The sequence below is a fragment of the Carassius carassius genome, chromosome 15 (assembly GCF_963082965.1).
Source record: "Carassius carassius chromosome 15, fCarCar2.1, whole genome shotgun sequence".
In the NCBI taxonomy this organism is placed as follows: domain Eukaryota; kingdom Metazoa; phylum Chordata; class Actinopteri; order Cypriniformes; family Cyprinidae; genus Carassius; species Carassius carassius.
Window position 1 is genome coordinate 32248500 of NC_081769.1, and position 16677 is coordinate 32265176.

At 34.3% G+C, this 16677-nt stretch overlaps 2 protein-coding genes across 2 annotated transcripts; both read right to left on the bottom strand.

Moving 5' to 3' along the window:
- Positions 1 to 400: 400 nt before the first annotated feature.
- Positions 401 to 5158, bottom strand: lim2.5 (lens intrinsic membrane protein 2.5). Its single transcript, XM_059567133.1, has 5 exons — positions 4904 to 5158; positions 2225 to 2417; positions 810 to 959; positions 598 to 732; positions 401 to 517 (listed from the first exon to the last, which is right to left on the bottom strand). The coding sequence occupies exons 2-5, from the start codon at positions 2397 to 2399 to the stop codon at positions 456 to 458; spliced, it is 522 nt and encodes a 173-aa protein (XP_059423116.1). The 5' UTR covers positions 2400 to 2417; positions 4904 to 5158; the 3' UTR covers positions 401 to 455.
- An 841-nt stretch (positions 5159 to 5999) lies between these two features.
- Positions 6000 to 16406, bottom strand: vsig10l (V-set and immunoglobulin domain containing 10 like). Its single transcript, XM_059567134.1, has 12 exons — positions 16142 to 16406; positions 14863 to 15183; positions 13611 to 13883; positions 12529 to 12795; positions 12093 to 12338; positions 10236 to 10511; positions 9615 to 9707; positions 9311 to 9526; positions 8132 to 8236; positions 6919 to 6959; positions 6761 to 6844; positions 6000 to 6687 (listed from the first exon to the last, which is right to left on the bottom strand). The coding sequence occupies exons 1-12, from the start codon at positions 16188 to 16190 to the stop codon at positions 6625 to 6627; spliced, it is 2034 nt and encodes a 677-aa protein (XP_059423117.1). The 5' UTR covers positions 16191 to 16406; the 3' UTR covers positions 6000 to 6624.
- Between the last annotated feature and the right edge of the window lie 271 nt (positions 16407 to 16677).

Sequence of the window (16677 nt, forward strand, 5' to 3'; positions counted from 1 at the left end):
TATTCTGCATATTCCTAATATTTTGGAATTTTTCTTTTTTCCACCATCATGAAAACCTAAAAATATCAGGTAATTTTGAAATGTAATTGCCGTTAAAACCTCAATATAGTCATAGAAATGTCAAATTACCAGCCAAACTGTTGACCTTCCTTCACTAATTAATGTCAGTCAATAAATAAACAATGACATCGAATGATGAGAATAATCAGAGATTTTATTTGAGATTTTGTCTCTGTGCATGAACAATGATTCAGTTTTATTCAGGATTGTGTGATTTATTTCAATCTTAAATGTGCATCTTTTGGGATAGAGACTAAAGAAATCCTGAGGGAAAACCTGCAGAATCAGAACGTGGCGTACACTGGTACTTTAAGTAGGATCAGACTACCAATCATTGCATATACATGTTAAGTCACTCGAGTGTTTGCTTGAGTTCTTGAAAACGTTCTTGTGTTTTAGCGAGGGGCGGCCACTCTGCGGCATTCATGCATCCTGTAGGCACACATGTAAAATATACCTGCAAAAACAAAACACACGTTCCATGAGACGAACAAGACTTGCTGGAGATCAAACTAAAGGAAATCCACCAGTACTGACCTGCAAAAAAGGTCATCAGCAGAGCCACCCAGCCCAGAATGTAGGACCATGAGAAACGCCAGTCACCGAAACGCTTCCCGAGGAAGTTGACCGTCACCCCAGTGTAGATGGCCATAGCGAGCAGAACAAAGAGCGCTGGAGACAAAAATTTAAAGTTTAGATGGTTTCTTGTGTTCATCATCTGTAAAACAATCTGGAAAGAAAAGACTTACTGGAGATAAAAAACATGATCCCTGCAGCGAAGGAACGGTTGAATCGCTCGAAGGCGGAGAAGTGAGCGAAGGAGAGGATGCCTGCGATGATTCCCGCAAAACACGACATCGCTGAGAGGATCATGAAGGCCCGGGTCGCATTCCAGTAAGCTGCAATTAAAGAGAAACAAAGAAACATGGACAGTTTAGCTCAGACTGATGGAGAAACATGTATGGACTTTAACAATGATATGCACTGAATGTCACAAATTTGAGAAAACTGCAGGCTTTATCTTTGAAAGGAGGAAGTAAGTAGGGCCCAACACTATTGGAATTGCTCAGTTTTTTATTCTCTAGAAATGAGGGCCTAAACATGCTTGAAAATTTAATGAAACTTTGCACATGCTCCAGAAGTGGGGAAAATTTACATCTGATATGGGTTTCAAAAATGGGTTTGGCAAAATGGCTCAATAGCGCCACCTATAATATTTCAACAAAGTGTCCCTCGAGCTATGTTTCAGATACATGCATGAGATTTGGTGGACACATGTAACACATCAATACCTACAAAAAAGTATCATGGTATGAAGTCCCAAACCCAACAGGAAGTCTGAATTTTTCTGCATGTTTTGCCATTTTCGGGAACTGTATTTAAACAAACTAATCCTAGAGATTTAAACAGATCAACACCAAATTTGGTCAGTCTAAAGCCCTTTGTGATGTCAAATCGAAAGAGTTTTCATTGAAGGCAATTTTTACTAGGTGCCCTTGGTATTGATTTGTATTTATTTAAATAACCAATTTACCAAATATCAGGGTATTGTAAAATTGAAATTTTCAAGGCTGTATACACACACACTAGTCATATAATTTGAATATCATCAAAAAGTTGATTTATTTCACTAATTACAATCAAAAAGTGAAACTTGTGTATTAAATTCATTCATTACACACAGACTGATATATTAAATTTTTTTATTTCATTTAATTTTGATTATTATAACAGACAACTAAGGAAAATACCCAATTCAGTATCTCAGAAAATTTGACCAATACCAATACAAAGAAAGGATTTTTAGAAATTTTGGCCAGCTGAAAAGTATGAACATGAAAAGTACATACATACACAAACACACACACATACATATATATATATATATACACACATATATATACATACATTTTATATATATATATACACACACTGGATTTTTCACTCAGAAATGGCAAGTATAACATGGAATTAAACATGAAATTTTAAAAGCAGAAAAACTTAAAATGTAAAATGTACTCCAATGATCTTTGTTTTATTTAAAATTATCTTTCACAGTTTATGTGCATGAATTTAGGGCGAGACTAATGAGAGGGCGTGTGTGTTAAGGAAACATGTCTGAACACAGTCATTGCAGTAAATGACATATCTTGCACTCACTCACCGATGCTGTCGGTCTGCGTGTAGCACTTGCCAGACATGCAGTATCTCCACAGGCCCTGGTGAGCGAAGCTGCCAGACAGTCTGTACTGCATCCAGTAGTCTGTCGCCAAGGAGACCACCAGGAGGATGTTACCCACAATGGCACAGAATAAGCCTCCTCCCATAAAGCTGTACATCCTGAGGAACTAAACGCACTGACAGACACATTACAGTCAAACACACACACAGAGATGCTCATCATGCACAATATACACAGGTCAAGAACTCATAAAACCAGAAGTTCCAAAAGAACCATTTTTGTCTGCCCAAAGAATCTTTCAATGAATCGTTTTTAAAATTATTTGAAGAAAACTGTAAAAATCTAAAGAACATTTTTCCACTTTTGTGCAGTGGAAAGTTCCAGTGGATGTTAAAAGTACATTTTTTTGGACTGTATTAAAGCATAAATATACCATAATATATTTTAGATAATGCTATCAGACATTTAGTTAACATGTTTACACGTTTCTCCGAAAAACAACACTACAGGTCTTTTTTCTACTGTGAAATGTATGGAAGCCAATTTCCTATACAATAAATAAATAAATAACGAAAGGTAAGTGAGATTTTTTCCTCACAATTCTCACTCTTTTCACACAATTGTTTTATAAAGTACAATTCTGGGGAGGGGGACACTGATATGTTCTCACATATAAACACACAATTATGAGAAGAAAGTCACAACTGCAAGATAAAAACTTGTAATTGCAAGAATAAAATCATAATTGAGAGTTTATAACATTTCTGACCTTATTTCACATAATGTCGACTTTATTTATAACATTCAATTGCGAGTCAGAAAACAAGTCAGTATTTAGTCGCTGAAATGTACTTCCATTGTAATGTGTGTTCTGTGTCGCAATTTTTGTTTTGGGCTTTGTGACTCCGCCCACTGCTCATTTAACCAATAGGATGGAAGCTGGGTCAGATTTCGCAGATTCAACCTGACCTAAAAAGCATTAGCATCCATCTAAGAAAACTCTATGACCAGAGGAATATAAGCACTGATATATCAACTCAACAACATAGTTAAAGGCTCGTCGCCTGCTGTTGTCAATTGTGCTTGTTCCTGTTGCATGTCCTCAGTCTGGCAACCTGCGTGAGCGTGTATTGAAGGTTATATTAGGTTGTAATTGTAATTGTAATTGTAATTGTAGCCTATAATCAAAGTCATTTCAATAATTGGCCTTGTATTCCATACACTGGTATATAAATATATTTAACATTCCTGTAGCTCAAACAGCAACATAAAGGTCATGGGTTCGATTAGCAGGGAATGCATGAACTAATAAAAATTTGTATGCAGAATCCAATAAGTTGCTTTGGATAAAAACATTTGTTGAATGCATACATCTGATTTTAAGGATTATATGTTGTGCACAGCTGTCATATCAATAGCTCAATCAAACAGAACCTTTGAAATGTTTTACATTATTTGACTATTTTGTATTTTCCTTTATGAAAAGCAAATGTAATGTGCATTTATCACATTCCTCACAAAGCCAGACTGACATCACGGTTGTACATGCATTTGCAATTTCCTATGTTTTCACAGTCCACACCACAGTTTACACAAGCAAAGCAGCATCAGTTACTCATACATCGGAACATGTGACATCATTACTTCACTAAAGGACCAAACACCATTTAGCAAGCCAAACGCCAAACTGCAATGACACAAAACAACATGTAACGTAATAGAGCTGGACAACAAACTCATGCAAAACAGCACAGGGACATCAAACAGTGTGTACCAAAACTACAGTAACACCTGGAGAAACAACTATCATTAGGATCTCTACATAAGAGCCTGAATGCAGATGCATCGAACTTCATTTACATATGGTTGCTTTTGAAAAAGAGCAATTCATAATGTGACACAAGCATGTTGCATTCTCAGTATTGCCACAGAGGGCGCTCTAGCATAAACCGTCTAAATATGTGAAAACTCTGTATATAAAATGTTGAATAATATTTCTAAGATATATATAAGATACATGTGTTATTTTTGCATGTTGTGATATGACTAATGCTTAAATATCCTGCAGATTAAATCTGTATAAACACCCATCCTAAACTTCTGCAGACTTTGCTAAATGTATGCATTTCAACAAAATGATTCTGCACGATGGCACAACATTGCCTGGGACATTGTGTTTCATATACGAATAAATGCAGTTTTTAAACGGAGTTTAATTATTATATTTAAAAAACCAGTGAGTGTATGCATGTGTGCATGGATCTACTTTCATTAAAGCAGAATGATGAATAAATGAACAAACAAAATAAGTAAATGCTAAAAAGGCATACATGTATACATATACTGTACATATATATATATATATTTTTTTTTTTTTTTTTTTTCCTAATAACAATCTGTAATAAGTTTTTGTATTCAGTTCTAAAGGAATTTTCATTAAAAGTGAAAGGTGTTTTCACGCCTTACAAAACCTTAAAGGTAAAAAAAAAACATTTTTAAAGATGATTACATACTTCCATCCATTACATTTCAAGAGCTTAAATATGGTTTGTCAGTTTGAAGGGCCTTCTCAGTAGAAACTGCAACAAACGATCACATTTATCCTGAAAACCATCACAAACGTGAATTAATCAGTGACTGAGATGTCCGAGGGATCCTTACCTGAGGTCTTCAGGAGAAAGGAACCTGCTTAAGTATTGATCTTCCCAGAGGGAAAAGGAGAGAAAGTGGGACCTGCAGCGAGTGTAACGTCAAAAGGACCCGCAAGGCCAAATTCCAAAAAGTTATCCTCTCTGCTTTTCTGTCGATGGAGGCAAAATCCTTTAAAACAGGCTACACAGAACAAATGCACTTGAGCTTGATGTTGTGGGAGCCACGTGACCGCTGCACGCCGGCCGGGTCTGCGCTCGGGGTTTGGAGGGGGAAGGCTCTTTTTGTTGTTGTACTGGCCGTTCTGGAACAGTGATGTGCAGAGGCTTGCAGTACTGCTGCGATATCAATGCAACATGCTGAAGCGCACACTTTCATTCAGCTGTGCATGTGGTGACACACTATGAGTGGACACATGATGATGTCGCTTGTGCACATTTTCACTCACATCACATGTCCAGGACTCTCTTTTGACTTTGATGTGATAGATGAGAGTTTTTCAACGGCATTAGTAGTAAATGTTTTTATCCATGAGAAAATATTAATGTGGCTGCTGTGCAGTAATAAAGTAATGCAAGATCAGAAATCCTCTAGTAGAATTTACCACATTTTAAAAAATATTTTTTTTTAAAGTTGTAAATAAAACCAAGATTAGAGGATGTTTTACAAGACAATTCTATTTCAGTCTTTCTACAACGAAATTGCATGTATAATTCAATGTTACGTGATGCTTCTTTGTTATTATTTGGTAAATCTACCAACTTCTGAATTAAAAAGTGTTTCTGGTTTTCAGTGCATCATATTTTTGTCTGATCATTCAGAAGGAAAGAAGTTTGTATGGAAGAAAAGTTTAAAATGAGGTTCAGAAAAAATATTTTATATTCCAGGAGGATTATTTAAAATGTTGTTTCTTTCCTTTAAAAAATCCCTTAGAAAAAATAAAGTCTATTGCATTCATTAAAGGAACAGATCTATAAAATATACATGAATATTATTTGATAATTTGATAAGAAATGTGAGATCATATTGAGATCTGACTTTTTAATCGGTGCAAAATTTAACACATTGATGAGACTCTGAAATTCCAGAGGAGGCTATTGATATTTATTAAGAAAAATTACATTTTAAAAAGTCATTTATTTGATAAAAAATTTAGTACAATTGTGAAATATTATTACAATCCTAAATAACAGTTTTCTATTTGAATATAGCCTATAACGTAATTTATTTCTTTGCTGCAAAGCTGTATTTTCAGCATCATTCCTCCAGTCTTCAGTGTCACATGATCTTTAGAAATCATTCTTAAAAGCTCATTTGCTGCTCAAAAAACATTTCTGATTATTATCAATGTTGAAAAACAGTTGTGTTACGTCATAGTTTTGTGGAAACTGATACATTTTTTTCAGAAAGAAAAGAAAGTTCATGAAGAACTAGAAATAGAAATCTTTTAGAACATTATTAATGTCACTTTTGACCACTTTAATGCATCCTTGCCGAATAAAAGTATTAATTTCTTAACAAAATTAGAACTTATTTAAAAAAAAAATGAGAAACTGTCATTTTGATACATCGCTCACATGTGAATTTAAAATACACTTGGACAGAATAACAGATTAAATGTTGCTGGAGTAACTGTGGTGCTCACGTGGGTGACACAGGTTCGCGTCTGGGCTGCAACATGTCAACAAATGTCCTGGATAAGGTTAAAGGTTACATGTTGGTGAGCTCAGGAGTCAGACAGTGGTGGCCATTCTCACACTGGAATTCATGGACGGCAAATGAGCCGATCGTTCAGGCTGCAACACATGGAAGAACAGTCAGGAAACACAAAAGGAGTTCACATCACTGAAGCGGAGTCAGTGCACGTACCTGCTGATGTCTGTACTCAGGCGGTGGTTTCAGTCTGGCTCTCAGCAGACGATGAGGGTTCAGGGTAGACTGAGAGAAGACGGCCTGAAGAGACCAGAAAGACACTTGAGAGAACATGAAGAACAAGCTCACATTAACACACAAACAGCCTCCTTTACCTTCTCCACTGCTCTCGATACAGGATACCTGGGGACTCCACCTGAGGAGGAAAACAGTCATTCAACAGATTCATTTATTAACATATTATTATTAATTATTTGCAATAAACATCGGTGACTGCCAGGGTTATTATTGGTTAATATAGAAAATAAATATATTAACTGTTGTTTGAATTAAAATAAACATTTTTCTTACAAGTAAAATAAGAATATATATACACATCTCATTTATTTCAGCTAGTTGCTAAGGATAACTAAAACTAATTTAACCAAAACATAATAAAAACTATTTACAAGCATTAAAAACACACACGTGCACAAAAAAACAAAAATAATAATAGTTTTATATAAAAATGTATATAAGTTAATGAAAGCAAATAATATGAAGATGAAATCTAATGAAAAATATAAATGTATAATGTCTACTAAAATTTTACTACTTTTATTAAGGCAGCAAACTGCTATTACTTTATTACCAGAAACAAATGCAACTAATTAAATTAATTGTACAATTTTTTATAACTACATACTGTACTGTTATACTGTATTTTATTTTTTTATTCTGATTATTAATTTTAATAAATTGATCTATTTATTGTACACTGCTATGAATCATTGTACTATTTATAAAAGCAAAATGCATATGGCTTATAAACACTTTGCATAAAGGTCCTAAACATGTTGGAATTAATTTTTGCAATTGAATCGTTCTGAAATTCAACGTTTATTTTACTTGATATCTAAAAACATTATGCATTGACTAACTGTAGATTTTGGAGATTGATATACTTGGATATCAACTGATCAGCATTTATGCATTTGGGAGATCATTTTATCTGATATGACTTAAAGGCATATTTCACCTAAATAGAAAATTCTGTAATCATTTGCTCATTCTCATGTCGTTCCAAACCTGCATGACTGCATGACATGAACATAAAGGATGATATTTTGAAGAATGTTAATAATCACACAGCTACTGTTAGCCATCGACTTCCACAGTATAGAAAAAAATACTATGAAAGTCAATGGCCATCATTCTTCAGAATATATTTTTTGTGTGTTTGGAACAACTTAAATGATGACAGCATTTTCATTTTTAGTGCATTCATGGAATATGTTTAGCCAGACTGAACTGAACCCATGACACTGGTGTTGCAGGCACTATGCTCTACTAATTGAGCTTTAGATAGTTGAATGAAGCATCACTCACCACGTCTTGTGCAGTAGATGAAGGCCAGCACAATGAGGAGGATGAGAAGAGCGCATGGGACTCCAGCAGCGATCCCAGCGATAGCGGCTCCACTGAGTCCAGCAGCTGAAACACATCAACAACAACCAGCTTCACAAGACTGGAAGCACACAAATTAGGGCAAAATTATGGATCAGTTTCATTTTAATCAAATAATACTTCTGTTTAGAAAGGAAACATTAAATTACTCAAATGTGAGAATTTATTATAATACAAGACAATATTTCTATTTCAAATAAATGCTGTTCTTTTACATTATGTTCATTAAAGAATCCTGAGAAATTATGTAAAACAGGTTCTACAAAAATATGAAGCAGCACAGCTGTTTTCAACATTGATGATTGATTAATCAGAAATGTTTCTTGAGCAGTAAATCAGCATATTACAATGATTTCTGAAGATCATGTGACACTGAAGACTGGAGAAATGACGATGCTAAAAATCATATTTTAAAATAAACAAAACATATTTTAAACTGTCATAATATTTGTTTTCTAATTGTTTTCTAGCAATTCTGAAGCATAAGAAATTCATTTCAAAAACATAAAAAATCAAAGTGATCCTAAACGTTTGAACGGTAGTGTACATAATTTACTTACATTTATTACATTTAAATTTATTCATTTAGCAGACACTTTTACCCAAAGCGACTTCCAGTGCATTCAGGATATACATTTTTTTTACTAGTATGTGTGCTCCCTGGGAAATGAACCCACAAGCTTTTGCGTCGCTAATGCAATGCTCTACCACTGAGCCACAGGAACTACTCAATGCATTACTTAATTACATATGCATCATTCTGTTTTTCCTGATCCCTATAAATGCATTTATTTGTTTTTGTATTTGTGATTTTCTATTCACATGAAAAATCAGCAACAAGGTTTAGTTTTGTTTTTGGGCTGATGTATTTTTTTTAAATGCTCTATACTGCTTAAAAAGCTGCATCTCATTGTGACAGATTCATTAAAGTATCAGTGCAAAAATAAACTGTAAAACCATTTTTACTGTTTACTTTCAATCAATGGTATTTTTGGACTAAAGAGTTGTTGAAGATCATTATTTTCTCAAAAGAATAAGAAACGTTTGATTCCTGATGATATGAGCCCTTTAAAGCTTATTCAGATTTGTGGTTCTCGTCACCTGGTCCAATCCGATGTTGCTCAGACTGTTCTCCTGCGGTTCTGCCAGCTTTAGGGATGATTCTGATGTAGTACGTGCATTTTGGGTCGAGTCCTGAGACGGCGGTGGCTCTGGCGGAGGCAGGCTTTGATTGGATGGTGCGGAAGTCTGACGCGATGCTGAGTTTGGGTTGAGATGGGATTGAGAGCTCTGGGCCCTTCATCTGGATATCAAAGCCTTCAAAATACAAAGACACTTTTTTTATGCACCGATATGATACTATTTGTAATTATTCACAAGCAACATGTTAATAATTAGCATGTACCTGTAATAACGGAGGTGAGAGGAACGTGCCACTTTAGAGTTACTTCTGTACGATCACTACTCAGGAAAACACTCGAATTTGAGATTTGAGGGACTTTTTTAAAAAACAAACAAACAAAAAATGCCTGTGCATTAATAGAATGAACAGAACTCAAAAACATGCACTAACTTTCAAACTATTTTTTTTTCAAACCAATTCTCTTCTGCCCACCAAGACTGCATTTATTTGATTAATATACATAAAAATTGTAATATTGAGAATTATTATTAAAATCTAAAATAAGCATCTTCTAGATATTATATATATATATATATATATATATATATATAGTAAAATGTAATCTATACCCTTTTACAGATGCAATGCTTAATGCTTTAAGGAAACTAGGACTTTTAATTAATTCAATGCATCCATGCTGAAAAAAAGTATTAATTTCTTTTTTTTTTTTAAATCTTATTTGACCCCAAACTTTTAAATAGTAGTGCAGGCAGACAAACTGTGCCTTCAGAAATCAATATACAGTGTGTGTGTGTGTGTGTTTATCAAGTTTTATCAGTGGTATAGACTTTCGAAAGGTCAAAAACCCATTATTGCTAATGATAATCTAGAATGGATCCATACCCAGCAGAGTAGTGTCCACAGTTTTATTGCCGAGAGGGTTGATGGCTGTGCAGGTGTAGGTGTCGAGGTCTGTAGTGGCATTAAAATCATGAATGAACAGTTGAGTTGTGTTTGTACTGATCTGGTATTTGGGCCCAGTTTGCAAGAGGTTTCCATCCTTGACCCAGTGCACAAGAGCTTGAGGTGTAGCTTTAGCAGAGCATTGAATCACAACCAATGTCTGTTCATCTTGACTCATGCTGATTAAAATTACTGGGAGAAAATCCACTGGACCACCTGCAACATAATGCAATGACATAATCTAATGCATCCTAATAGAAATGAATGCAGTGAACAATTTAGAACACTCTATATAAGCAACAACACAAATAGCACTTTACATCTAAAGCACAATGTGTAGAAGGCAATCCCACAATGCAGTGCAACACTCTAGGTGAACAAAACAACTGGTGGATAAATATATAAATAATAAATCAATGCATAAGAAAGAATGAAAATAAGAAAATACAATACAAATAACAAGGTTTAATCCATTTAGACTCATTAAAATTTTTATTGAAAACAATTGCATTGGTTTTATTAAGACATTTATTTCCTTATTTATTTGTTTAATTATGTTGAATTTCTGCAGGTTTGGGCCTACGAAATGGACCGAATAAAATAAATGTTGATTATAATTCTTATATACTTTGTATTTTTTGCAATGTATTTTTAGGCTTATATGGGGTATCATGTATTTTACCAACACACTTAAACCAAACATGCTTGCTATTATTGAAATCCAATCAGTTTTTTAATGCGCTATTTGAATGACGCATTTCAGTTAAAATACAGTCAATATATGAGAGCTATTTCTACAAATAAATAATATTCATCATAACTACATTTGAAATATTAATAATTCTGAACTAACAAATAAATGTAACTTAGTGTCTGTAGAATTTCCTTGAAAATTAAAATGTATGTTTTTTTCCTGAATGTATTAATACAGTATACTGTTTATTTACTATTCATCATTTATTTACATAACCACTTAAACCTTTTTGAACATTAAGTTTTGATGTTTTTTTTTTTTTAGAATTCTCTTCTACTCACCAAGCCTGCGTTTATTTGATCCAAGAGTACAGAGGAAAACAGTAAAATTTTAATATAGTTTTACTATTTAAAATAATTGTTTTCGATTTGAATATATTTTAGATTGTAATTAATTCCTGTGATTTCAAAGCTGAATTGTTAGCATCATTACTCCAGTCACATGATCCTTAAAAAATAATTGTAATACTCTGATTTGCTGCTCAACAGACATTTATTATATTATTATTATTATTATTATTATTACTACTATGTTGAAAATAGCTTAGTACACTTTTTTCAGGCTTCTTTGATGAATAGAAAGTTTAGAAGAACAGCATTTATCTGAAAAATAAATATTTTGTAACATTATAAATGTCTTTATCATTAAAAAATTTACTCAACAGTTTTAAATATTGATAATAATAATATAAAAAATAATAAGTTTCTTGAGCAGCAAATTTGATTTCTGAAGGATCATGTGACACTGAAGACTGGAGGAATGATGCTGAAAATTCAGCTGCCCATCACAGGAATAAAATGCATTTTAAAATATATTCAAACAGAAAGCACATATTTTAAATAGTAAAGATATTTCACAATATAACTTTTGTTGTATTCAAATAAACGCAGCCTTGGTGAGCAGAAGAGAATTCTTAAAAAACAAACAAAGAAAACATTACAAATCTTTTGACTGTTAGTGTATACTAAATAACATTCCCCATAAAATTACTCCACAGATTCCAAATAGAATTCATTTGAAACTTAAGCATGAGCATGACTTACGAGGAATGACACTGCATTGTGTCTGAACCAGAGGATGCTTGGCTTTACAGATGATTTCTCTTCCTTTTAAGCTCTGAATGTTATTTATGGTAATACTGTAATTGCTGTATCCACTGGCATTGGCACTCAGGCTGGGAAACGACACTTGAGCTTCCGGAGCGCCACCTGGCCACAGACAGAGGAACTGCAGCGCTCCGCCTCCATTCACAGCCTGCACTGAACACAGCGGCCTACCACTGGGAGACTCTGACATGATGGAAAGAAGAAGAGAAATAAAAGCCCTCTACTGGCTTCCTAAAACCCTGTTTACTTTGTTAAAAAATACACATAGCCTTGAATGACTCACGGCTTTAACAAACACTGTCAGGAGAAGAATATTTACATGATGCACAACATCCTAACATGCTGGTGCTGATACTGAGGTGCAAACTCCTACCATAGACAATTATGCTGACGTTTCTCTGAAGTGTCGCCTCAGTTCTGGTGTTGATCATCACACAAGTATAAACGCCGCTTTGACTCGTCTTAACATTGGTGAGACTGACTGTTCCTGCTGAAGATGTTGCAATGGACTCGCCATTGAATAACCATGTGGCAGAGGGGGGCGCTTCACCCTCGGCCCGACAGGAGAGGAACAGAGACTCGCCCGAAACAAAGACTGCTTTTGTGGGACTGACCTTGAGAACTGGCGTATCGGGTCCATCTAAGAGCAGCCCAAGAGGGAAAATAAGATGTCGGAAATGAAACGGACTACTGTTGGGAAAGCTTCTTAAAGAAATAGTTCATGCAAAGATGAAAATCTGCTGGAAATGTGCTCGCCCTCAGGTCATCCAAGATATAGGCGAGTTTGTTTCTTCATCAGATTTGGAGAAATGTAGCACTCCATCACTTGTTAACCTATGGATCCTTTGTAGTGAATGGGTGCCGTCAGAACGGGAGTCTGAACAGCTGATAAAAACACCACAATAATCCACACCACTCCAGTCCATCAATTAATGAAAAGCCAAAAGCAGTGTGCTTGTAAGAAATCAATCAAGACGTTTTTTTATCTTCAAACCATTGCTTCAGGCCAAAATATGAGTTGGTTATCCATAATAACAACATTTCCTCCAGTGAAAATCTCCTGTAATATCAAGATCCACTGACATATTTATGTAAAGCTGTTTTGGCTTGTAAACAGTGCTTGATCTGTGCAGATTTCTCTCCTGATTCAGAAACAATATTATGGACTCATATTTTAGCTGGGAGCGATGTTTTGAAGTTAAATCGTCTCATTGGATTTAATTGATGTTAACTTGAGTGGTGTGGATTGCTTTTGATGTTTTTCTCAGCTGTTTGGACGCTCATTCTGACGGCACCCATTCACTGCAGAGCATCCGATGTTGAGCAAGTGATGGAATGCATTTCTCCAAATCTGTTCCCATGAAGAAACAAACTCATCTAAATCTTGGACGGCCTCCAAATTTTCATTTTTGCATTAACTACTCCTTGAAATGAACGAAATCACCATATACTCACACAGCACTGTGATGTTCCAGTGTTGGGTCTCAGAGCTGAACGGGTTGGTTAGTAACACAGCGTAGCGGCCCGTGTGGTTCCTGCTGGGCTGGTTTATGGTGAGGTTCTTCCCGCTGATGGAATAATGAGATCCATTTCTTAACTGGAGTCCATTAAAGAACCAGCGCACCTCTTTGGCCTCCCCTTGCATTGTGCTGTAATACAAGGTAAAGCTCACTTGACCCTCAATGGCGTCTCCTGGACCAGTGTGCAGGGATACATTCATGATGATATCTATTGAGACAGAGAGGCAAGCAATCAGAGATAAATGGAAATGAATGAATCACATTTATCAGCTCGAACAATATTTTTGCTACTAAATGTTAAATCAAAGATGATCACTAATTAAAGCTCTTTTATGCACGTGTCATTAACAATAGACAAATAGTATATCAACAGTGTTTAGGAAAATTAAAAGCAAAATAAGTGCATTAAAATAATTGAGTCACTTCACAAATATATAATGAATATTCAATTGCATTGCCCTGCTCTACATAGTAATGATTTCATAAGAAACATAACTACATAAAATCATTAGTTCATGTACAAACCAGTGTTATTGTAGTACCTTTAAAAATGTACTGTACATTTTGAATCTGGTTTATATTAATATATTCTGTTCGGTGTTTTGTCCCAATCATGTTTTTTTTCAATCATGTCTATTTAGCTTAGTTATATTTTTATAGTATTCTTAGTTATAGTTTTAGTGAAGTACATTGTTAAACTATATTAAAATAAGACATATTGCCTTAGCAAATGGCTGAAATAAAAAAGTCAGTTAAAGTTTATTTTAAAGTAACAATATTTGTTATTATGGTTTTAATTTAAACCATTTAATGGTCATTTATTTCTCTTACACATTAATCACTTACTGTATTGTTAAATCAGTATGAAGTGTTTGTGAATCACTCGTTAATGAAAATTATTGTATATTATAATTACCAGCAGCCAACATGTTTTTTTTTTAAATACCAATATGATATCTAAAAACAAGGTAAATGAGAAAAATATTAAAAATGATTTTTTTTTTAAATATTTAAATAATTTACAAACAAATAACATAATTAAACGAACAAAATAAAATTAACTTAAAATTGACAAGGTGCTAGGTAATTTTTTTTTTTTAATATCACTAAGGTTTTGTTATTTGGCCAACCAGGAATAATTACTGATAAGTACAGATGCTCTCAAATATAATCGTATTAATACTCACCATAAACAAAGAGGTAAAAAGTAGCGCTGACCTTTTCCTCCCCGATATTATTCAGTTCCACAGTGTATGTACCATTATAACGAAGCGACACGTTCATGAAGGTGAGGGATCCATTGAGTTCTGGTTTAAAAACACCTGAAGCAACACCTGAAACTGAGCCGTTACCAATGGTCCATTTGGCAACCAGAAGGCTTCCCTTAAACCACATGACCTCAGGATGAGGGACACCACCGTGAGACACACTGAGGGTCACATTGGTGCCCACAAGAGCTTCAACGGATACGGGTTCCTTGGGTGAGATGCTCAGATCACATTCATTACCTACGAAAGGAGAGGAACAAGCAATAACAGATCATGCAAAACTCTCTGACGTGATTTTAAGGTGGTTGCAAACATGCACAAAGAGCATCTATGATTTTCTATCTTCTAAATATGCCTTGAGATCACTTTACTTTACAGATCAACCCTGGCAGGATTTAAATCAACAACATTTACATCTAATTACTTTAATCACTACATGCAAATGTGATTTTTAGGTTATACCAAAAATGGTTTGTACTCTCAACAAAACACAGATTAACTTGATGTTACCTAAATAACTATATTAAGATATTATTATAAAGATATTAGAACGGAATTCATGAAATAAACTAGAAGGCTTCAAACATAAATTGATAACATTTTACAATAAGTTTTCGTTTGTTAACATGAACTTATACAGCATTTATTCATCTTAGTTAATATTAATTTCAACATTTACTAATGCATTATTAAATTCGAAGGTTGCATGTATTCCATGTAACAGTTTTTATCAACTAACATTAACACATTTTAATAAATGCTCCAAAAATAGTGTTAGTTCACACACACATTCATGTTAACAAATGAGATCTTACTGTAAAGTTTTAGCCATATATTGAATTGATCATTGACTGATAAGCTTTGTCTGTGTGTAACATAGAAGGCAATAGTAATATATTGCTCATTTTCTTTAGTAAGTTGTTTAAGACAGAAACTTGAAAAACTGACATAATTGTCATATCACACCTCAGGATCCTTATTAAAGAATCTTAAGGTTTTACATGTAACTTTACATGAAACTGCAAATAAATGTATTGTGTGCATTCTTTTCATTTTTTTAACACCAATGCTATTATAGAAGTATTATAATAGTAGTAGTAGTAGTAAAAAATGAAACTTTTTTACTCAGTTTAAGTTATGTTAGAGTCTGTAATTGAGCATAAAATTAACATATATTTATAGATTTGATTTTACTTACCTGTAATGAAGACCAAAAGCACAAAAACCAAACTAAACAGCGTCTGCATTTCGCCAAACTCACACTACACCTGTAGGTCTGTCAAAGTTTTCATTTTGATGATGAAGTGATATTCCTCTGATGGTGAACAGGTGCGAAATCACTCAACATCCTCCGTACAGGTGAGCTCTACCTGGACAAAACATGCCATCAGTCACTTCAGATCAATGTACAACATAAATAAACCTCTGTTCAGTCCATGTATAATCAGAAAAATACGAATGCTCATTTTGATTTGACGTACAAAAGAAGTTTGATCTGCATTGGACTGCAAGAAGACCGTGTGGAAGCAGGAGTGGGCGGGGCTTCGCCTCATGGTTTTAAAGGGATAGATTCAGATTTCGCCTTTATTTACTTGTTCCAAACCTGCATGAAACCAGCGTTCACGATAATTGCATAACTTAGTGAAATGACTAAAACGTCATTGTGTTTCACTGTAGAAAGAATGAAACATGCAGGTTTACAAGAACAACGTGATGGTGAGAAATTGGTGAGAT